At 47.1% G+C, this 19,388-nt stretch overlaps 1 protein-coding gene across 1 annotated transcript in view; it reads right to left on the bottom strand.

Annotated features, from left to right (window-relative positions):
• Positions 1 to 19,388, bottom strand: part of LOC144101613 (uncharacterized) — a 99,162-nt gene that overhangs the window by 16,930 nt on the left and 62,844 nt on the right. Inside the window, exons 2-10 of the mRNA XM_077634755.1 lie at positions 15,338 to 15,482; positions 11,703 to 11,779; positions 8,908 to 9,019; positions 7,566 to 7,642; positions 5,722 to 5,887; positions 4,359 to 4,524; positions 2,698 to 2,825; positions 2,043 to 2,090; positions 236 to 299 (exon numbers count right to left, since the gene is read on the bottom strand). Coding sequence (XP_077490881.1) covers positions 236 to 299; positions 2,043 to 2,090; positions 2,698 to 2,825; positions 4,359 to 4,524; positions 5,722 to 5,887; positions 7,566 to 7,642; positions 8,908 to 9,019; positions 11,703 to 11,779; positions 15,338 to 15,482 — 983 coding nt within the window. The remainder of the gene's footprint in view (positions 1 to 235; positions 300 to 2,042; positions 2,091 to 2,697; positions 2,826 to 4,358; positions 4,525 to 5,721; positions 5,888 to 7,565; positions 7,643 to 8,907; positions 9,020 to 11,702; positions 11,780 to 15,337; positions 15,483 to 19,388) is intronic.

Raw genomic sequence — 19,388 nt, 5'->3', positions numbered from 1 at the left:
TTGAAGGCTTCATGCCGGCAACTCGTATGCCGCACTGATCCCTTCAGTTTACTAAAGCCATGAAACAAAAATTTCATTAAGGCTAGCTCTTTGCTGAACCTGTCACAAGCAATGCCCACCTACTTGATGAGAGAAGGACGAGCATTTTTTCTGGTGCTTCTCAGCGAAAGAAAGTGCACCCTCTGCATGACAAATAAATAATCGTGCAATAAAACGAAATTAGAAGCCAACTCACTTGCCACAGTATGGGGGTCCCTCTCAAACTCGCTCATGTCAGCAAAACCCGCGTTGAACGCGCTCTGAAAAGAGAAGCGCACATCAAACGTGAAGCGCACCGTCTCAGAGAGGTACTTGCAAAGTTGTTTCTTGCAGCAGCGGGCAGTACACATATTGCACTGCACAAAGACATGCGATATATTGTTTTTATATTGCAAGGAGAACCAGTTCTCGAGCTTCCACACCTTTCAATTCACCATCAAAGGACATCCTTCAGCACAAACATTACCAAGTTCAGGTAGCAGGCTTCTTACACCAAAGTCAACCCCGCTACATGCTTGGCAATTTACTTCTCTTGTTTAGCCACATACAAGCAAAGAAAAGCTTGAAAGGAGATTTGGACTCTAAACAGACTTTTGCCTTCAAAGCAAGGCAAAGTTGGAGGCAGTGTAGCTGGCATGTGCAATCATTGGTTGTGCAAAACGCATTCTTTGCCTTGCAAATGGTCACTACCCACGCATGTCACTGTATGTGCTCGCTCACTCGGTCATTACTGCAACACTCTGAACCATGCGATGCATGAAGCAACAATACAGTCGCCGACCCCGGTATTTCAGACTTGGTGGTACCCGGAAAATGGTCCAGAAAAACCGTGAGCTTCAAAGAATCATCTTTCTATGAAAAACGGGCTTAAAAATCACAAACTTCCGCGCTCCCTGTGTTCCACTCGCAGGCGATAATAATAGACTGTATCTGAGCCATAATTATGCTTTCATCATGTCTGCACCACGTCATGTCACAATACCAGACAGTGCGACGTGGCCGCAAGTCACGCTGCAAAGGAATGCATGCACTGTGCAAAGCAAGAACAGTCAGTTTCCATGGGCAAAGATGCTCGCAAAGACCGAGAGGTAACCCACAGAACATAGTGGCAGTGATGAAGACCAAACAGCCAAACCTACCCAGGCCAGCCCATTTGATTGACTCAGTTTATATCCAGGATGGCACCTTTCACAGAGGCAGAGAACCAATTACTTGCGACAGCGATAACCACTCGCATCTACACTAGGCCAAAAAAACAAACTTTCGGTTGAAAAACAATCTCTACAGTAGTATTGCTGGCGTCTATTCTAGTCGGAAAAATCAAACTTTTGGAGTCCACAGATACTCAAACATTGGCCGTGAAATGTGTACGTTCCTATGAGGTGCGTGATGGCTCCTCAGCGAAGTCCTCAATATCGAGCATGTCCGAATTATTGGAGTCCGAAAAATCGGCCGGCTACTTTATCCCAATTAAGACTTGTCATCAAACAGAGGCGCGAATGAAGATAAAATGGGCGGCTAACCATATTTGCACACAGCTCCTAAAAACTTAACCTCAACCAAGGCCGCCTTGCTTTCAAAAAAAGGCGCAACACATCTTGGAAGGGCATCCGTCAATCAGTTTGTTTGCTCTGTAAGAGGACAATGAATATGCGCTCTTCACTCTCAATTTCAGTACACCAAGTCCTACAAAATTATTTTACGACCTTTCTTCAACCTTTTCAAATTACTTCAAGACTTTGCAAAAATTTCAAGAACCTTTTTAAATGTTTCTTTCAGATTATTCCAAAACAGACAAGCACATGGTAGACCACCACAACTTCAGTGCGTCTTCTCTTACCAGCTCCCCTCTTTTTACAGCGCCATTTCCTCTCGAGATGAAACAAATTAACCAACTGTCCCAGAAAAAGGTGTTTTGCTGAAGTCTACTTCAAGATCTCTTTCCGAGAAGTTCCGACACAGATCCCCACACCCAAAGTGGGAGGAGAAAAAAACTGCCTCACCTTGAGCTTTTTGATCTTCGACGCACTTCCTGTGATGCGAAACAGACCCTGCAAAAGCAAGAAAATGCAGGCGATTAATCAAAGAATGCACAATGTTAGCCAAGCACTCAACAAATACGCTGTTCAGTCAATGCAAACACGTGCAACTACCCCTCCGTCAATGTGAATGAGAAGTCTGTAGCTAAGAAAGCTGTACTAGACATCCGCTGCCCATTACGGCAGCAATGATAGAACAGTACTGAGCTACGAAGCGTGCATACGATTCTCACAATGTAGCCTTGTGCCCCATTAGCGCAAGTGGCTTGCATTTTCTTTCAGGTTAAGGCACATTTTTAGCAAAAGCCCTGTACGGCTCTTTACTTCACGTTTGAACCAGCGTGGCAATTGTCTCCATTGACAGCGCTCCCTGGACATCGCAGTAAAATAAATCTATCAACTTTCCAAGTGATCAAAATATGAATTTCAACTAGAGTTTTAAAAAATAGCGCAAGCAATAACATACATATGCGACAAAACACCAAAGACAAGCAAGTGCTGTTCTGTCTTTAGTGCTCTACTTAACAGAATATATTTGCCAGCGGAGTGCGCTGCCAAGTTAGCTACTAGTATGTATATTCAGTTACTCAATTAATTGGGACGCAATATTGGGGCGCACCTCCTCATCCATGCCAGAGGCCAGCAGGCAGGTGGCGCACTTCTCCACCACCAGGGCGATGCGGCGGCCATTGACCCGTAGGTGCTCCTCCAGGGGAAAACCAAATACCGGCTTCTGGGGGGAGTTTCCTGCATGGAAAGGGGAATGCGAAGGGTCTCACGGACCGCCTAGAGACACGCATTTTCTGCCGTAGCCGTGAATGCCGGATCTCAGCAATGACACAAGTAACGAAAATCCCATAATCTCAAAGGGTTTAAAAGAAATGTCACACTATCCGGAGCAATATTTGGAGCTCCTCTTGAACTGTGCTGCCATCTATGGCCAAAAATTATGGAAGACCCTTTGTCGAGACTAAAGTGTGAAACGGCGGAAGCCTGACACCATTGCCAATGGCGATTTGTTTCTTCCAAGCCAAGCTTCATTTGCCTTGGTGCCCGGAGATGCAGCGAGTCACTTCAAACGCATTGCCTCTCTTGCATTGGCCCGTCGCGTCCCTGGACTCTGTGGTGTCGGACGCACCTCGCCGCCCTGATGCATGCGACGTATACGCTCAGCCTCTCTTGAGCGCCGCTTGTGTTCAGCGGCTGACACACGTCGCGTGTTGGGAGACAGTGGTTTTCGAGACAAGGCACCCTTCCCACACGATACTGCAAAGTAAACTGCCACCACCGCCGCTGCCACACCATACCCAAGCAGACGGTCGACACGCGTGCCTCGAGACAATGACTTCAGGCCACACAGCGGCCAATCAGGAGGCCACCTCAAGCGCCTGACGACAGTGACATCACAACACAGAGGAGACCAATCAGGAGGTCAGAAAGCTGTGACAGTTTCTGCTAACGGCAGATGACCTTGACAATGAGCCGTTTAAAGGCTTCCGCCTTAAAAGCTGCAAGGCGTTTACTACAGGGTTTCGGTTGATGCCAGAGCTGTGTGTGCCAGTCTAGTCATCGTACCATGATGAGAGCCATTTTGCTTTGAGGAGAAGCCTGAAGATCGTCGTGACTTTAATCGGTGGCGTCACTTCAAACGCTAACACAGAAAAACTTGGCATGATTAACGTAAAAGTGTCATACATTCGAATCCTTGTATCTCACTGAATTCTGAAAAAGCACCTCAGCATCCTTTTAACCCCTTCAATGTTTAGGCCGACCTCAGCTCGTCACGAACGAGTGCCATGTTTTCGCTTATGACGAGCTCACCTCATCATGGGTATTTCACTACTTTTGGAATGGCTTTTGATGAACAGATGGCGTCAAATGGCACTTTTAGTTTCAAGACATAGATGGCAGCAGCCATTCTGTTACAATACCAAAATGACCATTTTTTTTTTAATCTGAGCTCTTAAGGGGTTGAAGGGCATCACACAAGTCTGCCAATCCTTAAAAACTTCTTGCAACTGGCGATAGGGTTTCAGACACCCAAACAGCACAATGAGGAGGGAAACAGCATGAAAAAAATTGACGAAGCGCTGGAGCCAAACAGAAAAGTGTTCACACCTCATGCCTGCAGTGGAAATAGCCTGAAGCAAATGTCTCATGCGTGCAAACATGCAGGCACAAGAGCCGAAATGTGGGTACAGACATAACGGAAGTATCTTACTGATTCCCGAGAATGATTCATACATTTCTGAACAAAGAGCATAAAAAAGGTCACTCTACCAATGAGCCCCCAGAGGCCGGGCAGGGCATTGTCAATGTGCGCCAGCGCTCGGCGGTGGTGGTCGGCCTGCAGCTGGTACCACTGGACCAGAAGGTGGGCAAACTCGGGCTCCCGCCCGATCAGGCCGAACATCTCGGCGGCCAGGGCGTCCCGACACTGCTCCACCTGTCGTGGAGGGAGTGAATGTGTGACGCCCGGAACGGGCCACCCGGCATGTGGAATCTGCTCTAGCGGGACAACCTCCCTCCCCATGATCTCATCGTTGTCGTCCACGTGAAATGACGTCATGAAATAGCAAGGTTACGCGACTAATGAAAACCCAAATGCGATGTGCCTTTTAGTCACTTACTCTCTTCCGAGTTCCTTTGCATGTAGTATAACTGACACTGAAACTCAAGACATTATGTGAGTGCCCCTTCAACTTTTATCCACCTCAATACAGCTGGCTGGTCCCCAGTGGTCTATATGGAAGAGAAGGAGCTCAATTATACTCAGCCTATCAAAGAATCGTTCAAAGCATCGATTTTGAGGCAAATGTGATGCCAACTTAACGCGCGATGACAAGAGTGCATGCATGCCTCGTCAATGTACAAATTCCCCCTTGCAGCACAGTCTCTGTACAAACGCTAGCAGGATGAGCATAGCCGCACCTTTATAACGCGCACGGGGGGGAAAAAATTTCATTTTCACAACGACTGTAGCGGGTGCGTTTATTATGTGAATACGTCTATTCTGAAATTTCCGATTATACGACACAAAGATCGTACGACTGATTGGTCCTACTTTAGTTGCCAGCTGAAAGGGCACCACTCCCTGCAGCGAAAAATACACTGTCTTCCAATGCTATATTGCGCAGATTAAGTGAATGCTACCACCGGTGCTTTGCCAGTCACACTGAATGTAACTGTACCATGCACAGGTGAGGTATCTGCTTATGAGCATGATCAATCCACAAGCAGCCATCTGATACAGTTGGGTGGCCGTCATCGGAGTGTATTTTTAAAATCTGAAACAGTACAAAGATGACGAACACCTCGAACACACTCAATGCTGAACTTTCAACTGACCTTTATTGAAAAGAGCAATTAATATAAAGAATTTTATTTTTCCCGCAGTATATGAGGAATCTCAGTTCAGCGCTGAGCATTTTAAGCATTTCTCTGCCGCTGATCCCATCACTGACGTTTATTGAAAAGAACAATTAATATAAAGCATTTTCTTTTTCTCACACCAAATGCAGAATCTCAGTTCTGTGCGTTTTAAATGCTTCTCTATCCATCGTGGCCTATGTGGTTTTTAAATTTAAAAAATGAATGTAAGCCGACAAGCTCTGCTTGCCGTCCTTTTAACATCAGTGCGCACCTTGCTGGTAGCGTCCTCTGCCTCCTCGCGCAGGTTTTCAGTCTTGGTCGACCCACCAGTGTTGCCTCCACCGACCCCCCCTGCACTGCCGGCACCTCCTGCTGTGCCACCGCCGGTAGTCGCCAGGTTGCCGGACTGCTGGACGTGCTTCAGTGCCGTCTGGTACCTGCGGACACGCATTGCCAATCCGGACACCGGTGAAAGCATGCACGCGTGATAGTTTTACAGTTTGTGCAAGAAGCCTTGGCACACACTTCTACTTGCAAATCACAGAATAAGGGAGAAGGAATAGGATCCCTTAGTGACTAGCATCAAGAAACAACCAATCACAGTGTGGACAATTGCGATTTTCAGCCATGAAAACGCCGAAAAAAGTGAAAGAGTCACTGAATAAAAGCCTTCGTGTGCACGAGCGAACTCTCGCCGTGTTTCATGCTTATCGCCATTATAAGGCACTGACCAGCAGTTTGGTCGACGCTCGCACTATATTATTAAAAATCAGGAAGGCTGTACAAGCCTCTGTCACGTTTGAAACTTTCCAAGATAGACACATGTAAACAAATACTAAGGAAACGTGTTTTGTATGTCAATGTGTGCTCGAACCATCTAATGCACAGATTTGCTTTGGACGACTCATGTCCCGACTTACACAGAACGCCAGCAGTAAGCGCCCTCTTGTTTGCAAAGATGCCACACACCAGTTCTTCTAGAGGCACTGAAGGTAGGAAGCCACCATTAAAGGAATGCAGCTGTGCGATGTCAATTTGAATTCATGCATTACACCATCCTCTAAGTTGCTCCTGACCGGCTGGGAAACTTTGAGATGACATCATCATCAGTGTAAGCCTAACTAGTACGTCCACTGCAGGACAAAGGCCTCTTTTTTATCCCTCCATTCAACTGTCTTATACCAGTTAAGGGCCACCTTATCCCCATAAACTGTCTAATCTCATCTACCCATCTGACTTTCTGCAACCGCCTGCTATACTTGGCTTCTCTTATGAGTCTACTTCATTACCCTTAAGGACTATCGGTTGTCTTGAATTCGCATTACATGCCCTGCCCAAGCCCATTTCCTCCTCTTTATTTCGGCTAGGATGTCATTAACTTGCGTTTGTTCCCTGACCCACTCTGAACAATTTTGGTATATTAACGTTAAACCCATCATCTTCATTTCCACAGCTTGCTGCACTGTCCTCAACGTCAGCCCTTTTTGTTAGCCTCCATATTTCCACCCCATGGGTGGGTACTGCCAAAGTTGCATACTTGTTGCATACTTTCTGCTTGAAGGATACAGGTAAAGTGCTTTTAGTACATGCCAAATACAGTCTACCCCATTATTACTGCTGTGAAATAACTTGAGCACAAAATACTGCAAAACCACTCAGTCATGCAGAGGTACTTATGTGGTTCTCCTTACGCTACAGATCTTTTGGAAAGCAGCACTTGCCGAAACTTCACAGCACTATGGATGAACAGACAAGCGTTTAAAGACTGTGCCCATGTAGTTAAATGCAGACAGTCATCATAGTCTTGCCAGAAAGCATGCAATCCAACACCACATTTTCCCTCCGCTTAAGCTTCTTTCATTGTCTCACGACGTGCTATTCTCTCTCATTCTGCTTTACCACAGGCCTGCCCTCCTCTTCACAAATTTTTACCCTCTTAAATTAAAACTCCTAGGTAGTTCCTGGAACCTAGAGCTCCCTTGATGCCTGCGAATTCATCCCTTTTGGAGGTTGAAGAGCCTCACAAGACAGCCATTATTTGCACCAAAGTGGACTGCACAGGCATTACTACGTTGTCAACACAAGATGCACGTGACTGAAGTCCAAAGCACGTGCCTGTTCTTTGCAGCATCCATGTCCAGTGTCAGCTTGGACAACTGCCTCCGCAGCTTGGAGATGTTGGGCAGGTCCGTCTGTCGCAGGCGGGGGCAAAATTCCATGTTAAGAGGTCAGGCAAGTGGAATGCTGTTGCTTGTGTGCACTGTCAGCTGCTTCTTAACTCAAATACACACTTACACTTCCAATTCACTAATCTGCCAAAATCGAGCAGGCACGCACAGGTTAACGTGCCTCTGTCTGGAAGGAGATGATAAATTACGTCATGTGCTGGCGGCAAAAAAAGAACAAATCTGATTGAGAAAAAACAACCTTGCAGCAATATCAGTGTGCAACCTAATGTACAGTCTTTGCCAAAAGAAACCAGGCAACAAGGTTCCTTATCTGTGCAGGGGAACACTTATGATGCCCTTAAAGGGGCGCTGAAACACCTTCCGAGGAGAGCACATCAGCCCGCCTAATCACCGCGTTGTGTTGTCATGAAAACCTCAGCCAAATAATACACTCCTACACGGAGCAGAGCACCCACAATCATGCGCGAAAGTTGACGAGCCCTTCCCGGCGACTTTTTCGTGGTCGCACCCTCCTCCGTCGCTCGCATCTACGTACACATGTTGGCAGGCGGCTACTGGTTAGATTCTTTCAGACGTCAGGCAGCTAGCATGGCCGCGGCCAATTAGCCGCGTAGCTCCGGCGGGCCAGGAAGCTCCGCTCCTGGAGGTGAGGCCGGCGGAGGAGCGTTGACCTTCCAGTGTGCAAAAAGTGACGAGAGGAGAGGGAAAGGCACGAAGACGCTGAAATTCGAATTTTGTTGAGGTATAACTCAGCTTCTACAAAGCGCATTAAAAATTTCTTGCAGGACAATATTCGTGAAGCGGCGAGCTTTAACATCCCAGCCATACTGCAACTTTATTAGAGCCCCTTTCAGAGCCCCTTCAAACTCTAAAGCAGTGCAAAGTCCTTACCTCTCCGAGACATTTTAGTCTTCACACTCTATACATGAATATGCCTATATGGGAGTAAAAATGGAGTACGTTGCCCTCTAGCACACTTTCATAAAAGGGAGTGCATTAGAGGACAGATTACTCCATTTTTAGTCCTTAGTGTTCAGAATGTAGGGACGTGGCAAGTGCTCCAATGTACGGCTAAGAAAGAAACTCTGTTGCCTAGTTACTTTTGGCAAAGACAGCGCTTCCGTCAATAATTTTATGTGCTTAAGCTGATGACTGAGGATGCAGCAATGTATGTGCCTCGAACAGATCTCAAGTTGTTAAGAGCCCCCCGGTTTCTTGTGTCAGTATATAATTGTGTGAATATGGCGCCAAGATGCCACAGGTCCCACCTCAAGCAGTTGAGTGGTGGGCTGCAGGACTTGCCGGTCAGTCTCCCGCTCGTAGCCGAGCAGCTCTTGGCCTAGCCGCATCTGGAGACTCGCGCAGTCAGCCAGCACTTGTCTGAGAAAAAAAAAGGGTAAAAAAATTGGCGGTGGCTTAGCTTTGGTTAAACTTGGAGTGCCACGTCGCCACGCCGCCGGCAGCTGCTCCGCACCACACGACCAACCACGTGACAGCGCGGCGGAGCAGCCACAGGGTGGCGGTGGCGCCACGCTGAAAGCTTGAAATGCTACCGTTATGTAGCTATCGCTAAAAAACAAATGCACTCTGAATTAGCCTCTGTGACAAAACAGGCCAGATCAATCTGCTACCACCACAAAACCTAGCACTTGATGCATGGCACAATGAAATCACAAACTACAAAAAATAAATAAATAAATGGTAAATCGTGGAAAATAACGTCCCAAAGAGACACATGGGTTATGAGGGATGCTGTAGTAAACGGCTCTAGATTGATTTAGACCACCTGGGGCACTTTAACATGCACTTGCATCACAAGGCACGTGAGGGCTCATTACGTGCTGCCTCCATCTAAGCACAGGCTGGGATTGATCTTGGGCCCTCCCGCTCAACAGCCAGGTGCCCTAACCACTGAGCAACTGCAGCAGGTTACAAAAGAGATATATACAGAAAACTTCATGCACATAAAGGTGCATAAAAGCCCATCATCAGATGGGGCACCACAGCCATATTTTCAGATCTGCTTGCATTTGGAAATTTTGAAAACCCCACGAAAGTGCTTAAGGACTGTGTCCTCAGCGCAATGTACTACCTACACTAAAGAACAAAACATTTCAAGATCGTACTAATGCAATAAAAGAAAGTACAGTGTTGACACTTGGGACGACCACTCCCATTACGACCCTACAAGCACACTGAAGGTGGCACTGATAAAAGTGCTATTCAAGCTATTCCCTGAAAAAAAAAAAAAAACATCAAGGACACTGCGCTTTGCATTGACTGTCAGTGTTTCGCTAAGGTACATTTTTGAGGGGAGAAAAGTCTCATAGTTTTGGCTTGCCAAACAACTGCTTTCAAGGCTCCCCCAATGTACGACACAGCTGACTCCCAAAATGACAGCTCATATAGCCTTACCGTTCACGTGTACCACATTCAACCATGCAACATGGCTGTGAAAAAAAGGCCTGATTTAAGAAATCTTGCTGGGAAAAATCACCAAGTTTCAGCAATCAAAATTTATGTTGCTTCTGGTAGTGATTCCCTTAAAATACGGGATCTGAATCTGAGAAAAAAAAAATGAAAATTGGTTTTTGGGGAAAGGAAATGGCGCAGTATCTGTCTCACATAACAGCAGACACCGGAACTGCGCTGTAAGACCTTGAAAGAGGCACAGAAAAAAAGTAGAGCTGAGGCTTGGGCCAGTCGGTATGTATGCCTTAGCTAGAACGAGATCGTTGTCCGTGCCTCCCTTTCTTGTCCGTGGTCTTTTTCACAGGGTTCGTCACCCAATAATAAAAGAAACTCAGTGGGAACAAGAAGCTACACTAGACTGACAGAGTACACTCTGGAAACACTACCAGCCCTTTTTGTCAATGAAAAGGTGAGTGCTTTGATGAGACAGTTCCCAGAATCCCAATTCCAGAATATTTGCCCAGAATCTCTCTCTAAATTAAAATGTCACAAAATGTACAAGGTTGTCGCATTTTTATGCACTGTGCCCTAGAGAAAGCAGGGAAGCTCTCGTAGAATCAGAAAAAAAAAGAAACAACGGAAATGAATCTTAGCTCCCCATCAATAAGCGGGCTTTTTGTTACAATAGATGTCAGCAGGTGGCGCCACCGAACCTGTTTATTCCCCCTCTTCCTCTTTTATATTTGTGTTTTCGTTTCACCTGTTTCATTTACTGTTTTGCTTTTAATTCAAATACCACAACTAGGACACAATGCTTATTCGCACCAGTTACAAAGGGTTTAGGCCATAGCATCATCATAACCATCACCCTGAAGTTTACTTGACCAGCCTTGATGCTAATGGTGACCTCATCGTTTGAAAGGGTGTAAACAAACCAGAGACTTGTGCATGGCTCGCACTTCTAAGGCTGATTGCACACAACAAGTTCATCAAGATGGCACGTGAAGCCTTCTAGTGACACCTCACATTATCGTATCTCAATAGCTCTTGCCATGTTGCTTTCCCATTTCTGTTATTCTGACAGCACTTCCCATCGAAATAATGATGATGACAGTCAATTTTTATGGTGCAAGGGCATCTGCAGCCAAAGAGCGCCACGGCACAAGGTCTTTTCGTTTTGCTCAAGGTGGGGTCAAAGACCGATTTCCCAAGCATTTCACCCTGATTAAGCTGAGCACCAGGCCAAGGGAAACTTGTGCTCATTATATCACCGGTGGGTACCCGGTGGCACTGGGGATCGAACCACGCACCTCCCACATGCGAGGCAGATGCTCAACGACTAGGCCACCGATGCGGTACTTCCCATCGAAATAGTGTTGGATGCGAAAGCAATCAGCCAATCATGGCCCCTGAAGAACTCACTTGACCATGTGCAGCTGCTTGAAACTTCAAGAGGTGTTGCTACAGCCTCATTATATTATTACAGTCAATGTCATTCCCTGGTTATGTTTTTTTTTGTTCCAAGAACAGTTTTACACACCCCATCCCTCATGTACTGCCTCACTTCACCTCGCATCGGGATTATTTAATTGCCCAACATGCCACACAATCTCACGGCTTTTCACAGCATATAAGAAACGAAAATGCTTACCCAAGCAGTGTCTGGTTGCCAACATTCTTGTGACATTCCTGGAGGCTGTGGAACAGGGCGAGCTCTGGTATTTTTTTCTGCACAAAATAAAAAAATGTGAAATGATGACAACACATGTGCCACGCTACGCTCAGTACACCCCAATTCCATGGTGTGGTTACAACGCAAGCTTTTTTCTTATAAACATCGTGTCAGGCCTTATTCTTAAATGAGTAAAGACACCGTATTTTAAACGTACTAAAAGCTCACCAAAGACTTCCTTGGTGCATAAGAAGGTATGAAGTACACACACAAATGTCCCGCTCATTGTTTCTGCATCACCTTTTAACACAAAAAATAACTAAGACCACGGAACATGTTTAGTACATCCGACGGACATCCGAACGCGGACATACGGACATTTCTCGGACCGTCGCAGGGTACCGTGCATATCCAGGTTATTCAAGCGGTTTCTGCATGCTTTTTGTAGCAGGAAGTCGGCAGGCCACTGTTATCATTAAGAACAAAATAAGTAGCAATAGGTCCAACGAAAAATCATTTATTGCACGAAAAGGCTTCTTACGAAGCGACAAACACCACACACAATATACATATACGGAAAATTACAAAACCACAGCGAAAACAGTCACCGTGATCTTTCCACGTATACAGAGGTGAGCACAGTTGTCTAGAACTCTCGAGCGGTGGTATGTAGAGCAAATGAAAGAAAACTTTACGCAGCGTAAGAATGAAGTGCTTGTTCCTGCACGAGGCTGCATTCCTATCGGGCTGTACTTGAGCGTGAATATTTCTGAAATTCCGTACCTGTTCTAAAAATTCGCTTTCTTTCCTTCATAGAGCACCGCACGAGCGCTTCAGACGAATGGGCTCACCTTTCATGGCGCTTTGCACATTCCCTTCGAGTTCGGCCGTACAGGCTGGGTGCACGGGCGTAAGACGATGATGCGACGCAGGGAAACTTTTTCTAACTTCCAAGCTTTTTTTTTTAATCACCGGTAAACTTGACCACCCTAGGGTGCATTTTCGGGTATTTGCTTTGCTTCGGTAACCCCTCACATGAAATGTTCCACTGCCCAACTTCAGAGTACAACGACGCTAAATGGAAAATTGCTCCTTTCTCTTCCTGTCAATAGTTCTTTGCCGAAAACAGATGTCACCTACTGATGCATGAGATACATGTTCATCGATCTCAAGAGTCACACTGTCCGCGACAGCGCTTGATGAAAAAAAAACGGCAAATCGAGCTCGCAAGAGCATATAGCCACAAAGAACACCGGCCATATTTCTTGTTTACTACAGCGTGGCTCGCGATCGGCTGTGGCAAGTTTGGGCTTTTAAGCCAGCCTTTTCTTTTGCAATCAGAAATAAAAATAAGAATAAAGTGTGTAAGTAGCTTCTAAAGTGTTTAAAATTGTAGTTTAGCGTTCGGAATCACTAGAAGGCATTACTTTTTGGTTAAATGCAATACTGGATTCAAGATTCAAGTCGATTCAAGTCTATCAAGAATCCGATAATATAAACAAACATGGTGAACCAAAATTATTGTGTTCTAGAATACTAGGGCACTATAACAAAATCAATCGTTCGCGTTGTCCGAGGCTTGCTTTTTGTTCATTGCACAAATTAACCTTTAAGCACGAATGAAGGCTCGATGTGAGGCGCATGTGTCAACACGCGTGCATCTGGCTGGCGGTTTGGGTGGAGCTGTGTCTGCGCAGTCAGTCGCGCGCGTTGCACTAAGACCGGATCAAGCTGTCAAAAAATAGTTAAGCGCTGCCTCCTTGGTTGGAGTAGGGCAGGAAGAACATGTGAGTGGAGGGGCCTGTGATGTCCAAGATGCAGTACTGCACCCACTCATGTTCTCAGTGCAACATCCTTACAGCGAGTTAGACCGCCGGGAAGGTTATGCCCAAGCGATGGATTCAATGCACAAGCGAAGCTCTGCAGAGATTTTTTCTTTTTGCAGAAGGACTCTCGCTGAAAGGTTGCTCGCTTAAGAGTACGGGACACCGCGTGCCAAATACGAAGTTAGCGCGGCGTCTGTGCTCAAACACCTGTGCTAAAGATTGCACACATGGTGCCATGTGCTGCTCTTACAGCCTGCAATATGGATAAGTTTTTCAGCACCAACAGTGTTGTAAGACACAATAAATAAGACTAGAGGTCACCGAGCTAGTACGAGCTTCTAATAAGAGTCCTCAGTGGGCAGCTCTCTAGGCCTCCCCGCCTCCTACAGCAACCAGACATGAAATATACCAAATTACTGCTGAATGGAAAAATTAATTTTTCCATTCTGCCCATTTTCAAAACCGGTCCTAAGTAGGACGCCCCTCATAAACCCACCGGACATCCGGATTCGGATATCGGGATTTTCGGATGCCCATTGGACATCTGAATTCGGATGTCCGCTTTTGGATCTGCTTCGTTCTTCCTCTGGATGTCCGGATTCGGCTTCGGACGTACGGACCTTGAGCGGATGTCCGTCGGATATTGCTGGCCGTCTGGGTGGTGAGATCCATGAACGGCGGGAAATACAAGACATCAATGTCCGTTTTTAACAAGCCTACATGGATGCATGTGAAATCCCAAAAGCACAATAATCTGCAAATGAAGACAGCACTACCCCCAGTTTAATGCAATGACATGCCTGTTTAGTGTCTTGGCTATGCTGTGAGACCTCAATATTTCAACCTTTAAGGGGGCCACAGACTCATTCCAATTAAGGCCAGCCTTTTTAAATACACTTGATGATGATGAGACATAAGTGTCCACTTGAACTGAGTGAGTGAATTAACAACAGCCCTCTACAGAAACCAAGGATTTAACAAAACACAATGTATTCAAGCTAAGCAGATGTACACCCTCCATTAAAAGTATATGGCCCAAGGGGTTTGCTTCTGAGGCCTGCTGCATGCCTCGTTATGCATACTCAGCAGCCGTAACCTCTCGAAAGAGGAATGACACCGCGTCCTCAAGACCTCTGAATTCATAATCCATATCACTTACCAGTAACTGAAGTCTAGCAAATATGCCCAGAAATCTACGCAACCTGAAGGCGGCCACAAAAATCATTTACTGGCCCACCCTACCATACTCTGATTCTCCGCGAATTTGTTTCTGTAGAACAGTTTGTGTTCGGAAACTAAAAAAAAGTGCCTCAACTGCTGGTTTCTCAACACAAGATGACAATGCATTCATAAATGCCTCCGTGAAAAAAAAAAAACGAAAAAAATGCACCACAATGACCTGAATGTAAAGATTGTGTTTCACATGCAATGGAAATGAAGTTGGATATGAGGGACGCTGTAACGGAGGGTTCCAGAATAATTTCGATCACCTGGGGTTCCTCGATGAGACCCGACATCACACAGCACATGGGCATTTTACACTTAGCTGCCATCTAACTGCAGCTGCCACTGCCGAGAATCGAACCTGTGATTTTGGGATCAGCAGCCAAGATGAATGAACAAAAAGGGGATGACTTTGAGCCTGTGCAGACAAAGCAGCGCCCCCTTCAATGAGAGGTGTTTTAAGGCGCCTTAACTGTAAACAAACAGGAGGCGATACTGCACCAATGTACATAGTAAATGGGGTTCATATGAAGCAGCATGCGAAGGGAAAGGTACGCAACTCACCTGCATCTTCTCGTTGTCCTCAAGCGAGACATTGTGCAGGCAGGAAAGGATGCGCTTGTGGGTGCAGGCGCACGTCTGCTTGATGCTGTCTACCCTCTTCTCGGCCTGGACCAGGTCCTCTGTCAGCACGTCACTCTTGTCCGCTCTGCATCAGCAAGGAAAAAGGAACAAGGAACATGAAACAAATGTGTGGAGCCTAATAGCACACATTTCATGCCTTTGCAAGTGCACAGGACACAAGTGAGATAAACCATTCAAGCTTACTCGAAATTCATCAAAGGCACTTTCACAGTCTCCACCATATACAGTACTAATACAATAGCACTTTGTGAACTGATACCCCTAAAACACGCAATCAGTTTGTCTATGGTAACCATAGAACGTTAATCTTGTCTTGTTTTTTCAAGGTTTTTTTCAACCCTGTCTTCACCCACGAAAAGTGCAGGCGGATTCCAATGTGCTGCTAAGCCATGGAAGGCTACGTCTCCAAAGCTAAGCTCAAATATGAAAGTTTGTGGTTGCTTTGCAAATTTTAATAACAGGTGTGAATTCCTGAATAGCCTCCCCCCCCCCCTCATTTTGTGAAGGTCATCTAGAGCAGAACCTCAGAAACCAGTGCATCGCAGACGTCTGCAACATCCATTGTGCACACTTTCACTGAGCCAAAGTTGCCCTTATGGCAATTAAACTTAACTTCAAGAAAAGCCTCCAATAGTAACTCCAGAGTGAAAGGATAGCAGTGTCTACATAATCAACACATTCATTGTACAAAGTAAACGAACTTCCACACAATGCGAACAGGGCATGCAAGTCAGACTAGAATATTTTGACACAAGTGCAAACTTACTTGCCACAATTCACCTACATGATTTCGGCACGTCTACAAATTTCCACGCCTTTAATCATCCGCACAATTTCATCAGGTATCTTCATGGAACTTTCGCATTTATTTATTTATTTATTTCAAAATACTGCAGGCAGCAGTGCTGCCCAGGCAGGAGAGGGTTACAAAAGGTAAGCTTGTAAAGAACGCTCAAAGGTATTAACGTTAGTACACTCAACAACCGAAGCAGGCAGGCAATTCCATTGTTTGAATGTGGATGGGAAAAAAGATTTTTGGCACTGCTTATAGTCCTGGCATTGTATGGCCTTATCATTTTTGTGTGGTTCAGCCTTGATCATCTTTGTGGTGCACAAAGTAAATATGAATCACGTGGCAATCCTATTTTGTTATGATGTAGTAAGTGCAAAAATTTTAACCTGGGAATCTGTCTGCGCATCTGGAGCGGCTCCAACTCATGCTGCCTCAGCATATTAGTAACCTTATTCATTCTGTCGTTCGTGTCGTCGTCGAATGCCATACAGAAAGACGAAAACAATTGCAGCATTTCAGTCTACCTTGACTTCTTTTACAAGGCTGCTGCAAACTCATTCTCAAGAAAAAAAAATGCCAGAGAATCGAATAAATGTCAAGTTGTCCTCCTTATTTGGCCTGGGGTTGTTGTTGGCGAACCAGCACCCCGAGGGCACCACACACCCTAACGTCAACCCATCCCCAACGACAACACCTGGCTTGCGCAACTACACGGCTCACACACACGGAGGGATATGTGCCCATATGTCCTCGACGGTCGGCACACCGCCCCTGACGTCACGGACACGTTCGCGCCCTTTCCTCGTCCCGGCGGGCTCACGGCCGTCTCGAGGCGACGGAGGTATGCGTGTTGTGTTTGTTTTCGGCCTGCCCGGTGCTCGGCGGCTGAGTCAGGGCCGTGACGTCACCGCCGGCGTGACCTCCTCACCCCTCCGGCGACTGCCTCTACATGGCTTTTATCTTATTTCTAGCCCGCGCTCGGCGTAGCCGACGGCAATGCACGCCCGCTTCGGAAGAGCCTCTTCTTTCCACAGAAAGACGGCGGGGAAGAAAGTCGGCGTTCCTCCGGCCTTCACGCTTTTCCTACTTCTGCGCATCTTCGTGCGCAGTTGTTTGTTTCGTTTGAGCAAGCGTGGTTTGAGAAGACACCTTGCTCTTATACTTTCGGCATCGCTAGGTGTGCCCAGGCCAGCTACTCATTTGGTGGAAATAGCAAGGAGTGGACTAGGTAAGCCAATCGTTGTAAACTACTTGCATAAAAAAAGACAAATGAAGCAACCGGAAGGGGGCGGGGAGGGAAGGGGGGGGGGCGAGAAACGAAGTACGTGGCAAAAGTTCGGGGCGGCCTGCGGATTCCTCACGTGCCGCGCAGTATTTCGAGCGCGTTGCGAGGATTCCTCTTCGGATTTCCTTCAGGCGCCGCTAATAGCCAGCAGTGGAGGCGTCGTTTTTGCCTTTCGGTTCGCGATTTCCACGCTTCACAAGAACGGATGAACCATATTTTTTTCCTCGCGGTAAGTACGAGGTGGAACCGCTCGGCGCACGTTAAAATAGCGCGTGGCGTCGGGGCTATTGCAGAAGGCTCGCGCTGCCACTCCCCAATGGGCATTGAAACTCCCTTGGACGTCCCATGGACGTCATAAACGTCCACAGGACGTCCAAGGCAATTTCAGTGCTCATTGGGTCGCTTCGCGTTCACCGTCCCGCCCAGCACCAGAGTCAATAGACGCCTTTAGCATACCATGTCGCCGTTACCGTAGTACCGAGAGCCCGCCCACCGCCGGTGAGCGCGCGCCAATTGGTCGCGATGCTGCAGGCGCGCTCGCAGCCGCTGCGCCACTGGGCGCCATCGAGGCGATTTGCGCATGCGCTTTGGCTGCGCGCGGGCTCCCGATGCTCCCGCATCAGTAACACGGCACACGATATGCTAACGGTATCTATTCATCCACTTCGGCGACACGTTGACGGAGCTGTTCCTTTAGGCACGTGTGGTCAGCTTTCAAAGAGAGTTGGAGGGCCGACGCCATGTTGGACACTGGACTGCAGAGGAACAAGAATCCCGAACGCGGTTGCCACAGCCCAAAAGCGCGCGCCTCGAGAACGTCCAACTTGCTGCTGTGTAATGGACGCCCTACGGGATCGGGCCGACAGTTTCCCGACGAGTGCGGATGGCTGTAGCGAGCATGTAAGACAAACGACCGTCGCCTCACGTTCCCTGTTAAACAGGCTCTGAAACACCCGACGAGAGTGCATACACTCGCTCAATCACTATGAACACTTGAGCCAAATAATATGCTTGTACACGCAGCAGAGAACCCACAATCACGCGCGAAAGTTGGCGAGTCTTTCTTGCGACTTTTCCAGCGGCCGCCATCTTTGGGTCCAGAAAGTGCGGAGAAAGACTGGCTGTTTTCCTAATCCGCTTATCTCCGACCGGTCACTTCTTAAGGCAATGCAGCAGATGCTAGGCAGGAAAGGGGAGATAGTTCTTTGTCCCCAGTGCTTTGGGCTATTCCTCGTTAGGGCTAGCGATGCCTAGGGTGAAAGGCATAGTGGTTGGAGGAAACTCGAGAGAAGGGTGCAGGGTCGCTGGTGCTGAAGAGGTTGCTCCTTCACGAGGCACGGGTGACGGGGACAAAGGTACGTTTCCTGCATAGACTCTGCTGCACCCAAAGACGGCGCCAGTGACGTCGCGTGAAAACATATTGGTGATATTCTTTCAAGCGTTACGCAGCTGCCATGGCCGCGGCCAATCAGCACCGTCGCTCCAGCTGGTCAGGAAGCTCCGCCTCACAGGGAATGCCCGCGGTGGGGCCAGCGGTGGAGCGCCGACCTTTGAGCGTGCACAGAGTAACGAGACGAAAGCGAAAGAGGCACGAAGGGGCTGAAATTCAAGCCTTGACGACAGGCGACCCAGTTTCTACAAAACGCATTGAAAAATATTCTTGCTAGAGGATATCCGTGAAGCGGAGTCCAATATCCCAGGAATACCGCATCTTTATTGAGAGTCTTTCAGAGCCCCCTTTAAGGCTCTCCCTGTTACCTGAACAAGAAGCTGCAGGCATAATCACACGACGAAATAATAAGCTTCAAGATTTTGATGTCTGTAGCTTTTTCAGCACAGTAAAACATTAAAAAGCCGATTTCCCGCATACGGTCGTGATTAGGCGGCGGTGC

Source organism: Amblyomma americanum, chromosome 8 (assembly GCF_052857255.1).
Source record: "Amblyomma americanum isolate KBUSLIRL-KWMA chromosome 8, ASM5285725v1, whole genome shotgun sequence".
Taxonomy (NCBI): domain Eukaryota; kingdom Metazoa; phylum Arthropoda; class Arachnida; order Ixodida; family Ixodidae; genus Amblyomma; species Amblyomma americanum.
The sequence above is the reverse complement of the archived record's forward strand: the minus strand, read 5'-3'. Positions and strand labels throughout refer to the sequence as shown.